The 16,821-nt window shown below is 45.9% G+C and overlaps 3 protein-coding genes and 1 long non-coding RNA gene across 4 annotated transcripts; 3 read left to right on the top strand and 1 right to left on the bottom strand.

Annotated features, from left to right (window-relative positions):
- Window positions 1–1,504: 1,504 nt before the first annotated feature.
- Window positions 1,505–6,646, bottom strand: LOC9268164 (putative E3 ubiquitin-protein ligase LIN-2). Its single transcript, XM_015778879.3, has 7 exons — window positions 5,113–6,646; window positions 4,914–5,008; window positions 4,207–4,833; window positions 3,968–4,115; window positions 2,435–2,671; window positions 2,037–2,349; window positions 1,505–1,894 (listed from the first exon to the last, which is right to left on the bottom strand). The coding sequence occupies exons 1-7, from the start codon at window positions 6,427–6,429 to the stop codon at window positions 1,785–1,787; spliced, it is 2,847 nt and encodes a 948-aa protein (XP_015634365.1). The 5' UTR covers window positions 6,430–6,646; the 3' UTR covers window positions 1,505–1,784.
- On the top strand, window positions 1,706–4,180 carry LOC112938605 (uncharacterized). The gene is made up of 4 exons (XR_003241771.2): window positions 1,706–1,847; window positions 1,960–2,696; window positions 3,703–3,860; window positions 3,989–4,180. It is a non-coding gene; the product is annotated as an uncharacterized lncRNA (long non-coding RNA).
- A 3,788-nt stretch (window positions 6,647–10,434) lies between the features above and the next one.
- LOC9272700 (probable protein phosphatase 2C 43) lies at window positions 10,435–13,715 on the top strand. Its single transcript, XM_066310023.1, has 5 exons — window positions 10,435–10,697; window positions 10,796–11,260; window positions 12,143–12,507; window positions 12,884–13,120; window positions 13,208–13,715. Exons 2-5 carry the CDS (start codon window positions 10,948–10,950, stop codon window positions 13,457–13,459), a joined length of 1,167 nt encoding a protein of 388 aa, XP_066166120.1. The 5' UTR covers window positions 10,435–10,697; window positions 10,796–10,947; the 3' UTR covers window positions 13,460–13,715.
- A 455-nt stretch (window positions 13,716–14,170) lies between these two features.
- LOC136356237 (probable L-type lectin-domain containing receptor kinase S.5) lies at window positions 14,171–15,013 on the top strand. The gene has a single exon (XM_066309837.1). The coding sequence runs from the start codon at window positions 14,171–14,173 to the stop codon at window positions 15,011–15,013; it is 843 nt and encodes a 280-aa protein (XP_066165934.1).
- The last annotated feature ends 1,808 nt before the right edge of the window (window positions 15,014–16,821 follow it).

Below are 16,821 nucleotides of genomic sequence, written 5' to 3'. Positions count from 1 at the left end.
CTGTGTTCCAAATCATGCTCGCAAATCGTGGCCGGCGTCGCTGCGGCTTCGCACATGGATTGATTATGCACCACGCCATGTGCAGCAACTGACGCTAGACGTTGCTGCCGAAAAAGATGGATTCCTGGATCGTGTACTAGTACTACACTACTACTTGCAAACCGTATGCAGAATCCATCCCACGAAAATTTGCCCGTCCTGTATACGCTGATAATAGACTGACAATCCTGTCATGCTGGCCGGCTTAATTTCACGAAATAGTCGTCCAGTTGTTGCAAATTGAGCTGCTGAAGAGAAAGAGACCGTTGCAGACTTAGCTTGAAGCAAGGCCTTGCATGTGAAGAGTCCGAACAAGAATCTCTCTGAATCTAGGTTATACTACCTCCGTTCTAAAATAAATGCAGCTGTGGGAATCCGTTTAACCGTCCAACGTTTGATCGTCCGTCTTATTTGAAAATTTTATGAAAATATTTAAAAAATTTAGTCGCACATAAAATACCATTTATATTTTATCATCTACTAACAATAAAAATACTAATCATAGAAAAATTTTAAATAAGGCGAACGGTCACACGTTGGACGTGAATAGTGTAAAACTACATTTATTTTGGGAGGGAGGGAGTACAAAAATTCCTTTTTGAATCTTAGTCCGAACAAAGGAAAATCAATCACCCGGTGACGAACAGCCTGACAGCCATCCAAGTCTTTGGGATAGGTTGGATTTTTTTTTTCTTTTCATTTATCTGCTGGCACGCACTAGTATCTGCTTAGGTATGTTCGTCCATATTAGCCTCTTGTCGAGTATGGTTCGAATCTGTCACGAATAGTGTTGTGGATAGAAGTAGGCTGTAGGCATGACGTGCTCCAGTTTATCTCAAGCTATATTTGTAGAGAGTATACGCCAAAAAGATCAACATTAATGAAAATGCATTAAACTAACCGCTTAATAATGTTTGTATGCTCTTAAAAAAGCTTAATTAACCTCGCAGATTAAAGCATGACCGTCTGAAAAGCAGATTAAAGCTTGAATTAATGCCTTACCGGGGTTGCAAATTGGCGTCCAATTTTGCTTGACGAATTGTAACGGGATTATGCTTGAATTAATTGCTCGATAAATTTTGATTATAACACTAATTAATTCCTCGCAAAGAAAGGATTAACACTACTTAAAGGTAATCAGGAGTTCAGGACCAACACGAAATTCGTAAGCTTACAATATTATGAAAGCTAAATAGATTAAACTGGCGTGCACGCAAAGGACAGGGACACTAAAACCATGTACTCCTAGCCCATAGCACATACTTATAGGTCTCACCTTAGTGAAATCTCTTTATCAAGTGCTGCTGTTCAAAATCTTAGCACCTAAAGGGACTTGTGATCACTGATAAGTGCCTGACAAAAATATCCTAATCCACCACTAAAGTTCTGCAAGTGGAAATAACCAATTGAAAGACTGGATTTTGCCCCCCAAAAATATTCAGAAGTACAAACGTCAAGGACTCCGTCAGGCATAATCAAATTATATTCACAGCGGCCGGCTCGTCGAATATGTTACCCAAGAAGAGAGAAAACGACTAAACAAGGTATAGTATAATCTACCGTACGCATCAACATTTACATAGCGTGCCGTCTCTGTCCGATAACTGTTTGGAGCTGAGACGATTCTGAACTCTGAAGGGGGCAAGAAAATCAGCGGGCTCCATCCGCTGAATCTTCCACGAACACGAGAGGCGCTCCGGCGACTTGCATGTAGCGTACGCTGGGCGTCGTGGCGGAGGTTAACGTCACTCTTGGAGCTCGGTGATCAGTTGACCGGCCGTCCATGTCAGCTCCGCGAGCTCGACCAGGTGATCGCGAAGGCCGTCAGCCAGCAGCATCAGCAAGGCCCTGCAGTCTGCGCGCAATCCAAATCCATCATTAGCCGCCTAACTGGATTTCTCGTGTTCATAATCAATGCAGGCATTGACTTCTCTCGCGTCGCAGACGGATTATACTCCATGCCGTCCCGGTGCGGCTAAGTTTTTTCGCATCATTACCTGGGATCTTGCTGAAGTTGTACAGTGTCACGGACGCGAGGACCCGATGCTGAGCCTGCGACCGGTCGCCGGCGAGGCGCTGCTTCAGCCGCGGGATGAGGGCCGAGAACGCGGCGAGCTGCACGTCGGCGGCGTCGATCGACGCGAGCGACCGGCTCAGCCACGCAGCCGTCGTCAGGCACACGGCCGCCAGGTCGTGGTTGGGAGAGCTCATGCACATGGACAGCGCCTCCAGGAACGGCCTCCTCCCGCTGCCGAGTAGCGCCGCGGTCACATCCCTCAGCCACACCTCGTCTTCGTCTCTTCCCTTGTCCTGATCGACGCAGAGGAATTTCTCTGAGCAACTTGGAAAATTTTTAGTTGGATATATTATTGTTTGTATCTGTGCGATACATTACCTGTACGGCAGCGTCAGAATCGGCACGCGTGACACGTGAGCCGTCGACGAAGCCGGCTTGTTTCAGCATCCGGTCCTCTGCAAGGAGGTCGCCCGAGAAGGAGAAATGCCCTCCCAGCAGCAGCAGTGCTTTCCTGATGTTGGCAACGACATTTTCTTCAGACAGGGAGCATCTCAGAGAATGTGTGATGATCTTGGCAGCCTCTTCTCTGTATACGCTATCTCTGTGTGGCTCCACCTGCCAGATTATTTACAGACTACAGGTTCAGTATATTGCTTTGTCATAGTTGAATTGTGTAACAGTCTTGGTTATTTATTCAGAGACATTTTTCCTCCGAGGGTAGGAATTTAGCAATATCATAGATCACGCAGAGAAAGTAGGCAAGAAATTTAGGTGGTTAGTGTGAAATCAGAGTGTTTTGATTATTATTTTATTATGATAAATAATTGACTTTGTGAGATAATTGGTGGTTTATTGGTGAAGTTGTACTGACTGTGTGGGACTGGTCAGACTGGGTGGAGTAGGCCGGTCAGACCAGCGTGTAGTGTGTGGTCAGATCGGCCGCCCCAATGATCCGACCGGCTGGCTCCTGCTCGGAATCGGTTTCGGCTGTTTCTTCGAATACTTGTGATTTTATCATGTTTATAACTTCTAGATGATTTTTATATATGTGTAATACTATTGTGTGCTACTGTGAAGTCAAATTGGGGAAAAAAATAGTGCTCAGATATTGTTTCTTGTTTGATTCATGTGTATGTGTGTCCTAATGCCTTGGGAGAGTGTTGCCGGCGATGGGTCTAGAGTTAACTTGGGAGAAGTTGATGTCTAGACAATTGGGAGATCATGCGGACGCTTAAGCTAAAAAACAATGTACGTGGTTAATGAAGATTCCATAAAGCATACGAGAGGGATTGTGTGTATGGAAAGCGGAGTCAGATTTGTGGGGTGTTCAAATTTGGGAAGATTGGAGTTTGAATTTTAATGAGATAAGTTGGATACTTGTACGGGAAGGATTCTTAGTGGATTAAGACATTTGTACAAGTTGGATTCATGGTTTCTGTGCAACCACCTAAGGGTATGAATAGAAGAGGGGTTGAGACCTATCAGTTTCGATTTTCGTGAGAGTTTAGCTGAGAGAAAATTTGGGTTTAACCTAAATAGTAGTCAAATTTTTAGAGAAAAATATTATTATTGCACTTTATAAACATAATTAGAAGTAATAAAGTTGATCTACTTTTAAGATGTTTTCGATTTGTGTTTTTGCTTAGGTTCAACGGTTACACCGAAGAGTACACAACGGTTAGACCGATGACGGTGACTCGGTGAGCGATCAGGCCGAATCTTCTACACCAGTCAAACTGGTGGAACAAGCACAATCAGACAGGTGCATACATGCCGATCAGACCGATCTCCATAAGGTTTGAAGGTAATTTTTAATTCCGCTAAAAGTTTTTAGTTTTTGGTATTCTATCCTATGTTAGTAGCACTTCAAATGCAATTAGGAGCAACAGAAGATGGACTAAAGCAGCATACCAATGCATGATCAAAATGCAGGAGTAGAACAGCACCCAGAGCTTGTTCTTCGTTTGGCGAGCGTCGGAGATGCTCGAGTAGTAGATTCATAGTCTCCATTGTCAACTCTGTGCGCAATCCACGTAGGAACAATTCAACTATTTCCCTTCTGTGACAATTGAAATATTTTGTGAGATGGAAGCGCATGTACATACAAGACATATTTGGATGCATTTGGTGTTACGAACAGGAGACAGAACCTTTTCAGGCAGAGCAGTTCAACAAGCAGACGAACTGCAGAACTCCTTGCTGAAATCACCTCACTGTGGAGAAGCTGAACAACACTTGAGTTACAAATCCTTATGGCCATGTAGTTTCTGCAGCTTCCTTCTGCCCTGATGCAGAGCAAAAGGAGCTCAGCTGCTTGTGCCTTCTCATCTTCTCCTCCTCCATGAAATTTATGCAGAAGAAAGTCTATGCCACCGATTGCCATAAGACGCCTTGCCTTCTCAAGTTTTTCAGACGTCTCGCATTCAGAAGAAAGGACATTCTCTACGAATGTTGCAGTTAACTCCTTTTCAGGACATGTACTTTCAGAGTTCAGAGTTTTGCAGTGTTCGGACTTCCAGTTATCGATCAAGCGTTTTAACACACGGTTTATGTCTGGAATCGACAGGCTTTCAAGTTCTTGACCTGTAATTGGGCACATTCTGATGCCTTTATCGAACCACTGAACTATAGCATGCCGCTCGAACGTCTGACCTGTCTCGATTGTCACCGGACGGTTGAAGATCTGCCTCGTCAGTGGACAGAGGAAATCACTAGGAATGGTGGCAAAAATGGATATTTGACTGCCATCTGTGTCACTCTGGAGATCAGGCCCTTCACTGAGAAGCTTACACGAAATTATGCAAAGATCAGTATGACATGCATGAAAAGATTGGAAAATGCAGAGAGAGGTTCGCACCAGAACTCGAGTGTAGGAAGGTCAATAGCCGTGATATCAGAAATTGGCACATAACTCGTTGACTCATCTGGTTGTCTGCTCCGTTCATCTTCACTCTAAGATTTTGAGGCGTAAACCATCAGAATTTTGATCTTTTTCCCGCGCATGATCAATTGCGCATGCAAGAAAAGTTAATTCCACAGAAAAAAAAAATGCTGACCTTTCGTTCAGATGCCTCGTTGGCTAGCTTGTCAGGCATTAGCTCGTTTTCTTCTGTCTGAAGTGAGTGAGTGTAGCTCTTCGGTTCAGTGCCATCGCACTCATGGAACACGCTTTCTGCATCTGCTGTCTTCTCGTCCACCTCTGCTTCTTCTTCCTCTTCGATCTCTCGATCATATTGTGATGGAGTCTCGTCGAGCGCAAACTTTACAGCTGGACTGTAACTCCCGGAGCTACAAGCGACATCCGAGCCAATGTCATAGGACGTCGACGTCGAGAACCTCAGCGCGCTGGCAAGAACGGTGCTGGGAGGAGCAGGAACAACCGGGAGAGACATGGCTTGGCTGCGCCCCAGAAGCCAATCTCTGTAGTAGCATGCGAGCGCGCGTGTGCCATCGTCCACTGCCTCTACGAACATCTTCTCCACGTCCTTCACCCTCGTATCCGAGCTCGCCGCGGTCGCCGACTCGCGGTCACGCCACGCTTTGAGGTGCGAGAGGCCCGAGCGGAAGAGCCTGTCCCAGAGCGCGGGAAGCAGGGATGTGCGGGCCTCGTGCGGCGCCAAGCAGAAGGCCTCCAGCACGTGCACCGCGGAGGAGTGGTCCTTCTCCTGGAGCTTGGAGATGACGGACATGTACAGGTGCGCGCACGCGGCGAGGCGCTGGTAGGGCACGCCGGCCGCGCTCACCGCGTCCGCTTCCTTCGCGTCGAGGGACGCCATGGCGTGCAGCCTGAGCGACGCGCGCTTCAGGTCGCGCGGGTCGTCGAGCCCCTCGCTCGCGGCCCTCTCGACGGTGTGCACGATCACGCGGAGGTCCAGGACCGCCCGGTGGTTGGACTCGCCGCCGAGGCACGACATGCACCCGCCGCGGAGCGACGCGCGGAAGCCCTCGTCCCTGACGAACCGCTTCACGGCTCCCGCGACCAGGGAGATCAACGCGGTGAGCACGGACTCGTCGAGAGCCGGTACCGCGGCAGCTGAGCCGCCCCTCATGGCGCCGCCGCCGCTGTCCTTGTTGTTGTTGTAGCTCCTCGCGCTCATCAGCGACGCCGATGACCTCCGTGTGGCGGTCCGCTGCTCCTCGCCGGCGTCGACTCCGTCGCCATCGCTAGTACCGACGTTGTTTGTTTCTCTGAGGCGGCTGCGGGTGAGGACGTCGGACTGCGACCGTGCTGGCCTACTCGGCCGCCGGTGCTGGAGGGGCATGCTCGTGGTCCTTGGGGCGGCCGGAGGGTTACTGTCAGGCGGCTTGCGACGGTTTCTGAAGCCATCAGCGGCGAGGAGGTCGCGAAGCAATGACGACGGCGGCGGCGCCATTGTCGCCGGCGGGGGCGTGTGGATGACAGGTCTCTGCTGCTAGTGGCACATCACTGTTCGTTGTGGTTTGCATGGTGACGGGCCGTGCATAGATTTGTCGAGGGGACAAGAGGAAAAAGTCGCACGAGGCGGGCCGTGCCAAATGGTGCTTTGGCACGCAGCGCCTAGCTCCGGCGCCTCTCCGGCCGGCGAAGTTTTAAGATTTTCTGATTTGGTCGTTACGAAAGTATAGAGGCGTTTTCTTGTGTGCACCACTTTGACGCTCAAAAGTGTTGGCTGTGTTACTGCGTCAAATGTTTGCTGTCACATCACGGGTCAAAATGGCTGTCGTATTTTTGGCCAGGCAAAATGGTTGTCGTATGACAACGGTAAAAATTACAATACGTGAATTTGAACATGTAGATCCATACTATTCCCTCCGTCCCAAATTCAAACTCGGTAACTTTTGACTAGTAATCATACTAATGACTCCCTCCGTTTCACAATATAAATCATTCTAGCATTTTCCATATTCATATTGATGTTAATGAATCTAGACATATATATATCAATATGAATGTAGAAAATGTTAGAATGACTTACATTGTGAAACGGAGAAAGTATATCTATACTAAGTATTATATATGTTACATCACTAGATTTATATTTTGAAGTACTTTTATGTGATGCTAATTTATATTTGATGGGATCATATAATGAAATAAAACAGGCAAAATTGGTTATATAGCATCGAAAGTTCACGTTTTTGGTTTTATAGCACCGAAAGTTACCGGTTCACTTTAATAGCATCCAAAGTTCACCGTATTCCCATTTTTAGCACTTCCGTCAATTTTTCTGTCCGTCTTGATGGTTATTGATCCAGCCACACACATGATATGATATTTCTACCCCTCATTGACATGCATTATACTTGTACTTGTGAGGGGTAGAAACGTCGTATCATGTGTGTGGCTGGATCAAGACGGACGGAAAACGATCGAGAATTGACGGAAGTGTTAAAAATGGGAACATGGTGAACTTTGGGTGCTATTAAAGTGAACCGATAACTTTCGGTGCTATAAAACAAAAAACGTAAACTTTTGATACTATATAACCAATTTTGCCAAAAAAGGCACTAGTCAAAAGTATGTTATTGAAGTCTATGAAAAAAATATAGCCCTTATAATTTGGGACAGAGAGAGTAGTGAACAATTTACACCACTTATATATAGTAAAACAATTTCGAAGAAAAAACAAATCCTAACAATCTATCTCAAAGAAAAAACAAATCCTAACAATAAATTAGGCACACACGTCTAGATTCATAAGTAAGATTAGGTTTCATAGGACGAAGGGCGTGTAAGATGTATTCCCCTCGTTAAAAAAAACTAACTTTTGTCAGAAGTTCATTTTTATTGCACGGATGGTGTATGTGCGGGTGGTAATAGTGGAGCCAAAGCCCGGCTAGCACGGGCAATGTGCCCGGGCTCCGCTATATGCAACCATTTGGCAGGTATGTAATACTCAGTAGTTTTTTTAGAAAAACTAGCTAATCAAACCCCTGTACAATCTAAAGAAGCCGTGCTATCAATGAAATTAGCAAAGCAATTAAGCCTCACTACATCGGATGTGTTCATGTCAACGGTTAATTATATGGATTAACGTGTGTACTAGTTATCCATTATTTAGTTTGTCCGAGTTTAAGAAAATTTCTAAATCCGCCACGCGGTTGGTGATAATGGATGTCTCGCACAGCGGTCCGTCTGCAGATGATCCCATCCTGACTCCTGAGAAGGGGTGATCCCATCCGGAATATCCCATTATCCCTCTTGTTGAGATTGCAGGTTCGGAGTATCGACTTTGACAGCTCCAATGGCGCCAAAACTAGCCAACCTTTCTCTAGTGTATGTCGTTAATCCTGATTGCTACAGCCATATATATTCACATGAGCGTCGCTCTCTCACTAAAATTACAAAAAAAGTGGTTATCCCCGGACCTTTTCCACCATAGAGATTAGAGAGCAGGTTCAGATTTGAGAACCTGTATGATTTCTCTGCGTCAGGTGCTTTACTGATTCTTCCGGCCTTTTTGTTCAGGCTGCACTGCACTACGGGCTTTATTCAGTTGCGGATCACACGCGAGTTAGGGGTAAATATGGGCCGCGAAGCATGCGAAAGGCCCAATTCACCCACGACGCCCACCAGCCAGTCCTTCCAGCCAGTTGGGCCGCCGTCCTGCGCGTCACCCGCGAACTCTCCGCCGCCGGTAGTGCTTTCCGTGTCATCTCGCCCCCTTTATTACTTGGAGCACTCATTGCCGACCTAATTACGCACACATCCACCACCTCCACCACGCCGGCGATTAGCCGGCATCCTCCTGTTGATGCACGATTTGCGCAGCCTCCCCGAGAGATCGGCCGTGCCATGTGTGAGGAAGTCCACGAGACTCCGTGGTGGTTTCTGACGGCACCCACCCCACCCACGTTCTGATCCTGGCTTACACATCATCACCGATCGATCGATCGATCTCTCCACCCTTATCATCGGCAGGCGCGCTTCTCCGCCACCGTGAAAAGCGCGACCAACCATCCATATTCACACACCTGATACCTACCTAAAAGAGAGAAAAGCACACGGGAGGCGAGGGTTTCATGCCATGCGTGGACTTTTGATATGGACTTTCTGAACTCTGAAGGCCGGAAGTCAAGCTGATTGGCTGCTGAGTGCTGGTTGCATATGCTACATCGGTAGACAGGGGGTTTGTTTAGTTCACGCTAGAATCGAAAGTTTGGTTGATATTAGAACGATGTGACGGAAAAGTTAAAAGTTTGTGTGTGTAAGAAAATTTTGATGTGATGAAAAAGTTGGAAGTTTGAAAAAAAAAAGTTTATAACTAAACTCGGCTAGGGTATAGCCCCACCGCACACCGGTCGCTGATGACATGTGCAATGATTCTATCGATCCGCATTCAATTGTCACACAAGGACACAAGGTGAGTGAAAGACGAACGCGCTTATAGTCGGTTTTGATGATCGGAGATCACATTCCACAATCTTGGCTTGGCTGTCCTTTTTAATGCATGAGGATCAGAGCATCATACAACTAGCTAGCTACTAGCTCGCCCCGCTTGGAAAAGACGAAGTAACGTGCTTTCTAAGCCTGAACTTGCAGCGAAGAGATCGTACTACAGAGATCACGGATCGATACCGTGATTGAAGAACAGGGTAACGCACGCAGGGTCGCTGATGTAAACATCAGCTAGTGCTGATCGCTCTGGTCGGCATACAATTAGCGATCGAGACGGTCCGGCCGCGAGCGCAACGGTGTCACAGGTTCTCAGTGATGCAAACTGTTTGACTGATCTTTCAGCGCGCCCCTCGGCCAGCCTTTTCCTGCGCTTTTTATCTGTAAAGCGAGATATGCTATCGATCGCTTACGTACTTATCGTGATACACGGAGCTGTACTGTGCGCTGGGCGCGAATATATACAACCTCTCGTTTCATCTGCCTCGGTGCGGTTGATGTCAATCTGTATGCCAAGTTCTAGAACTGCTTTTCGTGTTTTTTTACTACTACTTCTTCCGACTACCATGGAGTGGGCACGGTTTGGTTGGATTAATGTAGCTGTCCATTAACCCCTTTTCCTGAGCTTTTTTGATGCTGTAATCTCGCTTTACAGTATCTGGAGATGTGTAGGAGAGAAATCACCTGACTCCTGCTGACTATTCTTTGATGAACGATGTAGTTCACCAAAGTGAGAAAAACGCAAAAAAGAAAATCACTGGATTTCAGTGTTTTGCAAATGCTTGTCCTATCCAAAAGGGAGAAAAAAAGGTGAAAGATAGGCGAAAGTCAAAGGCATCCTGAACCAATCACGATCAGAAGGTGCACTTTTACCCTTTTTTTTTCCTTGTGCCTTTTGCACTTTCTCTTATCAGTGAAGCTCTCCAAAAATAGCTAAAAACTCAGGGACATATTCGCGAAACTCTTATATAAAATCGGTACAGGGCCCCCACTAACGCACACTGAGCGGAGGACGGGAGGAGCTCTCTCTCTCTCTCTCTCTCCTCGTCTTCGACAACTCGTTCCCTCCTCCAACCTCGCGAATCGCGATTCGCATCCGAGCACCACCGATTCCCACGGCTTCTCCGGCCAATCCTTATTAGATCCTACGTACTCACGTAGTATCCCGGGGAACCGAGCGGCGGTTGCTGCCACAAAAGGTGGCGCGTCTTGAGGAGTTTGCGATTGTTTTTCTTGGCCGTTAGGTGCAAATTTCACTTGCTAAAGGTGGGAGAGGAGTTGAATGTTTAACGCAGGGTTTCCGCCGCATTTCGTATTGAGTGGTGAAATCTAACCGAATGTACAATTCTTTGCTACCTTTTCAGGTGAAATTGAGTGATTCTTGGTCTTGGAATTGTGCAATAGGCAACAAAAACATCGCATCTTTGCGCCGGGGGGGGGGGGGGGGGGGGTTTCCGAGTTGATTTGGGGAGGGGTGGCGGTGACACAGGGGGCAAGCTTAGCAGGGAGATGAGGGATGTGGCCGTGGCTGGAGAGGATTGCGTCCGCGTGCTGGGACCGGGTCCGGAGGTACGCGCTTACGAGGAGGGATGAGGAAGACGGCAGCGGCAGCGGCGGCGACGCCGACGACCTGCTGCTGTGGTCGCGGGACCTCGTGCGCCACGCGGCGGGCGAGTTCTCCTTCGCCGTGGTGCAGGCGAACGACGTGCTCGAGGACCACAGCCAGGTCGAGACTGGCGCCGCCGCCACCTTCATCGGCGTCTACGACGGCCACGGCGGCGCGGAGGCTTCCCGATTCATCTCCAACCACCTTGCCGCGCACCTCGTCCGTACGTTTGCTCCTCTCTCCTGATGAATCCACTTTACTCATTTCAGCTGGGTGTAGATTGCAGGATGTTTCACAGGCTTATAGGTTTAAATCTGTTATATTTGATAGTCTTGGATCATTAGCGTTGAATTTTTGGTAGTTAGTATAGTTCATTTCTTCAATTGTTTTTCAGGGTTGCATGTGCACTGGTACACCTCTTTTCTGGAATTATAGGTTTAAATTTGTCATATTTGATAGTCTTGGATCATTAGCGTTGAATTTTCAATTGTTTTAGTGTACCATACACTCCGGCAGTTAAAAAAAAAGAGGGGTGTCTTGGTGTATCTATATAGTCAAACCTTCTTAAAAGTCCCGTTTCTAAAAAAAAAACCTTCTTAAAAGTCAAAACTTTGTCTATTTATGTCATTATTAATCTTGAGGTTAAATGCACAATGGATGTAGATATTCCTTATGTCCGAATTATCATGGTGGAGATTGTTTGCAGTATTGTATCTGCAATAGTTATCGGCCCACATGTCAATTTAAAACCCTTCCCTTCTTAATAAAACTTGTCCGGCTTATGCTGGCCCAGAGGTAATATACCCTTTTATCATGAATACAATGGGTAATGAAATGACCTATGTTTGTTCTTTGTGTTTCCCTGCAATTACTAATGTAATTCTATTACCAACTTTACTCTAAAAAGAAGGGAATATACTATCTTGGTTCTGTGACTTCTATCATTATACTTCATAGAGTAATGTGACTAATCGGATCTTTCCAACCAAAAGAAAAAAAAAGGAGTGGTCGAGTATGTCTCTGTCCTTCATTTCTTTGTTCAACTCGCTACTTGTGACGGAGTGCTTAAGGAACTTGACTTATTCATGTTGTTACTGTATTCCAGGTCTGGCTCAAGAGCGTGGAACAATTTCGGAGGATATTGTTCGAAATGCCTTTTCTGCTACAGAGGAAGGCTTCTTGTCACTTGTGCGCAGGACACATTTAATAAAGCCTTCTATTGCCTCTATTGGGTCTTGCTGTCTAGTAGGTATCATATGGAAAGGAACACTCTACCTGGCCAATCTTGGAGATTCTCGGGCAGTTGTTGGTTGTTTAACCGGGTCAAACAAAATTGTTGCTGAGCAGCTAACAAGAGACCACAATGCAAGCATGGAAGAAGTGAGGCAGGAACTTCGATCCCTTCATCCCGACGATTCGCAAATTGTTGTTCTTAAGAATGGTGTATGGCGCATCAAAGGCATAATACAGGTAGGCAAAACTTTTATGGAATGTTTCTGTTCATGACTGCTTATTTGTTGTGGTAAAAGCAAGAATTGTAGTGGCAGGCAGATAAAATAAACTCAATTATAGTAGTGGAATAGAGTTAATTTCATATGATTTTAGTAAGTTTAACATAGGGGCTGCAAATAGTGTTAACAGTTTAACCTGTTTGCTGCCGCTATGTTAAACTGTTACTAAAACTGTATCTCTACTATTCCATTGTGACAAGTAGCAGGTGATCAACTGATCATCAAATTGCATTTCTATGTTCAATAGTACATTTTATGGAATAGCCATATGAAACTTATTTGTTTATCTCATTAAATTTTCTTCTTCGAAACATTTTTCTGATTTACTCTCTTAGGTTTCAAGGTCTATAGGTGATGCATACTTGAAGAAGCAAGAATTCGCTCTTGATCCATCTATGACCCGTTTCCACCTTTCTGAGCCTCTACGACGGCCTGTTCTAACATCAGAGCCGTCTATATATACGAGAGTTCTTCATTCACAAGATAGTTTCTTTATCTTCGCATCGGATGGATTATGGGAGCACTTGACAAACCAGCAAGCAGTTGAAATTGTCCACAACAATCCACGAGAAGTATGTGCAATCCTTTTTGTTTTGTTGTTATGCTGATGACATTTGTTCTCTTTGCAGATATTAAATTATTCTTTCCTTATTTTATAGGGTATTGCAAGGAGGTTAGTAAAAGCAGCTTTGAAAGAAGCTGCCCGGAAGAGGGAAATGAAGTACAATGATATCAAGAAACTTGAGAAAGGAGTACGCCGCTTCTTCCATGATGACATCACGGTTGTGGTTGTTTTCATTGATCATGAGCTCCTACAAGATGGGGATGAGTCTACTCCTGAAATTTCAGTTCGCGGATTTGTTGACTCAGGGGGGCCCTCGAGCTTTTCAGGGTTAAATGGCATTTCTTGACATGCTAATTAACCTAGTTATGTTGATGCCTTTCGTTCCAGTGTAATCATATACTTCAAAGTTTCCTAATGGTTCTTTTTTCTTGCATAGTATAATACTTTGCACATATTAACCCTATGCCTTCTTGGAATTGGCCTACACATTTTAGTGGTTCTGTTAGTACTCTCCTTAGAATAAGCACACCCATTGGAAGGCCGATCAGATGGGAGTTGGGATTGGTGGTTTATCAATATATCTGAGTTTTATTGTTTTCTAACGTGTTTGTTGATCATCAATTGTGGTAAACTGCCCATCGATACCAAGAGATCAAGCATGAACAACCAAGAAAATTGTTTCCTACAGTAACACATTTTTGCCATCTGAATGCTTCAAAGCTGGGCACTGTCAAAGACTCGCAATATTTCAATTCCTCCCAAGTGGGATTAACCTAACATTAATTACATGCAATCCTACTTGATGGACAACTCCCCTTCATCTATTGGATGGGCATGATTCATTTCTGTCATCGATGGGCAATCTGCCAATAGCACTAATTCGCACTGTTGGACCTCTTCCATTGTGAATTGTGTCACTTGATTGTGATCAGTTTGTCACGAGAACTGCCCCTGATTGACCTTTTCACTCCTGCAATTCCCTCCTTTGAGAAGTAATTCCTTCCTACAAACTTATATAATTCCTTCCTCCGTCCGTCTTGTACTGATCAGAAGAACCATGAAACTTCCCAGTAGCATCCTCTGCCTCTCTCTGCTAGCTTCAACATCTCTTCAGATCCTAGGCAGCACCTGCAGTTGCTTGCACTTCAATTTCCCCAACTTTGACACAACCAGCGTGGATGATTTCAGCTTCAGCCCAGGCTCAGGGATCGCCAATGGATCCCTGCAGATCACACTAAGCACCGGGAACATCACTAACCAATCCGGGAGAGTATGCTACACTAGGGAGACACTCAGACTGTGGGATAGCAAGAAGAGAACAGTAGCATCCTTCAGGACAGAGTTTGTGCTGAACATCCTCCCAAACCAGCAGCAGAACGAGACCGGTGAAGGCCTAGCCTTCATCCTCACCAGCAACCTCTCGTCGCCTCGCGGCAGCAGCGGCCAGTGGCTCGGCATCGCCAACGAGCAGACTGACGGGTCGCCGGCAAACCGGATTGTGGCCGTGGAATTCGACACGAGGAAGAGCTACGACGAGGATCTTGACAGCAACCATGTCGGGCTCGACGTCAACGGCATCAGATCCGTCGTGCAGTATCCACTCAGTAACGTTTCTATCTTCCTCTCGAGTGGTTTCGATTTGTTCGTCAGTATCAGCTACAAAAGCAGGTTTCGATTGTTGATAGTAGAAGCGATGCAGTTGAGTACCAGAGGGCTGCATGTTGTTGTTCAGGCTTGGCCCATTGATCTATCACGCTATCTTTCGGAGGAGATATATGTGGGGTTTGCGGGTTCAACCGGGGAATTCACTGAACTGAACCAGATCAAATCTTGGAAGTTCATCACGGCTGGCGACTTCGACAGTAAGGCAGTCAGGCAGGAGTGGACAGGTCACAGGTGACAGAAGCGATTTGGTTTATGTTGGTTGTGTTATTTCCTTGTACGGTTTTTGCACTCTACATGTGGGGAAATTTTGAACAACGGAGAATCCTACAGATTGAGACGAAGAACTATGTGCCATCAATGTACTAATATGTCTCGCCATCGGACTTGATCTGAATAATACTCCACAGTGTAATATCTTCCCGCATGTTCTGCACATGTGTACATCAGATTTGATCTGAATAGTAAATCAGCCTTTCAAAGCTATGTTTGAAATTTTGAAAAGGGACATCTTATCTTTGCTTTGGTAAACTTCCAACCGTCATCTGATCTTGGAAAAAGTCCACCTGGACTCCCTTAACTATAGGTCGAATTCGATTCATATCCCTTAATTGTAAAACCGGGTATGTTGACCCCTTCAACTATTAAAACCGTGTAAAATAGCTCCCCAGTGGTTTTCGTTGATGTGGCGTCTATGTGTTGCATTGACTTAGTCTTTGTGATCTGACGTGGTATTACAATAACGAAAATAATAAAAATAATACATGGGACTCATGGGCAAGTGATTGTTTCCTCTTTGTTCCCCCTTTCTCCTCTCTCTCTCTCTCTCTCTCTCTCTCTGTTTGTAGCCGAGGCGACGGCGAGGACCGACAAGATCAAGATGGTGCTTGACGAAAGAAGAGTCGGAGCTAGCTGGTACCTCGTCGGTGGGAGAGGATGGTGGCACCGACGCTGACACCGACAAGCTCGAGGGGGGGGAGGGCGGTCGACAGCTTCGATGGTTCAGGAGCTGGGCGCCGACATGGCCCGAGGTGGAGCCGTCTGTTGACGCGAAAAACACACACTGGCTTGGGAGATCTGTTTAGCTCCAGTGTAGGTTCAAAGGTTGATGAGGTGCGAACGTGCCAGTCAGTTTGATCTTGCAACTGACAAGATATGCAAATAGCATATCAATGAGCCGATCGGCTAACAAGCCGATGGAGCGATTCCAGTCAATGCCGATACCAGCCGATGGCGCTAGGGTTTTGAGCTATCGGCTATATGTCCAATGTAGATAATGATATAAAGATAATCGGCTGATGATAATAAAATATAGCAATAATATGATCCAATAGAAACTATTTAGCTAACAATGATATGATAGAATAAGCACTGATCCGAAGGTTAAAGAATACATCGGCTGGAGGTCCGATGTCATAAAATCCACAAGATTAGATAGATGAATGAAACCTCTGTTGTCATCGGCTAAATCCAACTTATATGTATATGCTATCCTTATAAGCCGATGCAACCTCCAGATAACTTATCGGTTAGCGTCCCGATAAAACATTAGCATGAACCTATCGGCTTAACAAGACTTATATTATCAACAACAATCTAGTAGGTCGAACCTAACCGATGCAGCACGAGATTGTATATGATAATCTAATACCCGATGAGCCGATAGATCTGTCTAATGTGATGGATATAACAAATCTATTTATAACAGCATTGTGATTGTAGAGATATATCGGCTAAGACAGAAGATCGGACCTAACCGAGACAGTCCCAACTAAACCGATGCGTCTCTAAATACAATGCAACTAGAGATGGAATTGAGATATCAGGTAAGCAAATATATTAACCAAACCAGAGGGATCCAAGAGATCGAAGCGATGCAGTCTTGAACAACACCAATGTAGCCAATAGATTCACTAGGGCCGGCGAAACATAGGGCTTACCCCTTCGCCGGAGATCGAACTGAACCGATGCAGTCCCGCGTCAGGTGTCAGATTCCGCCAGTTGATAAGTAAAAACCTCGGGAAAGAGGGTGGCGATGCGCCGAGA

This window comes from Oryza sativa, chromosome 4 (assembly GCF_034140825.1).
Source record: "Oryza sativa Japonica Group chromosome 4, ASM3414082v1".
Taxonomy (NCBI): Eukaryota; Viridiplantae; Streptophyta; class Magnoliopsida; order Poales; family Poaceae; genus Oryza; species Oryza sativa.
Note: the sequence above shows the minus strand (reverse complement) of the source record. Positions and strands in the feature narration are given on the sequence as shown.

What these genes read in the sequence shown, in the direction of transcription:
- LOC9272700 (XM_066310023.1), top strand. Translation starts at nt 10,948, where the DNA reads ATGTGGCCGTGGCTGGAGAGGATTGCGTCCGCGTGCTGGGACCGGGTC. An exon ending in CCTTGCCGCGCACCTCGTCC is followed by an intron (nt 11,261 to 12,142) that starts GTACGTTTGCTC and finishes ACTGTATTCCAG; the next exon opens with GTCTGGCTCAAGAGCGTGGA. An exon ending in TCCACAACAATCCACGAGAA is followed by an intron (nt 13,121 to 13,207) that starts GTATGTGCAATC and finishes CTTATTTTATAG; the next exon opens with GGTATTGCAAGGAGGTTAGT.
- LOC136356237 (XM_066309837.1), top strand. Translation starts at nt 14,171, where the DNA reads ATGAAACTTCCCAGTAGCATCCTCTGCCTCTCTCTGCTAGCTTCAACA.
- LOC9268164 (XM_015778879.3), bottom strand. Translation starts at nt 6,429, where the DNA reads ATGGCGCCGCCGCCGTCGTCATTGCTTCGCGACCTCCTCGCCGCTGAT. An exon ending in CTTCCTACACTCGAGTTCTG is followed by an intron (nt 4,834 to 4,913) that starts GTGCGAACCTCT and finishes TAAGCTTCTCAG; the next exon opens with TGAAGGGCCTGATCTCCAGA. An exon ending in TGCATTTTGATCATGCATTG is followed by an intron (nt 2,672 to 3,967) that starts GTATGCTGCTTT and finishes ATAATCTGGCAG; the next exon opens with GTGGAGCCACACAGAGATAG.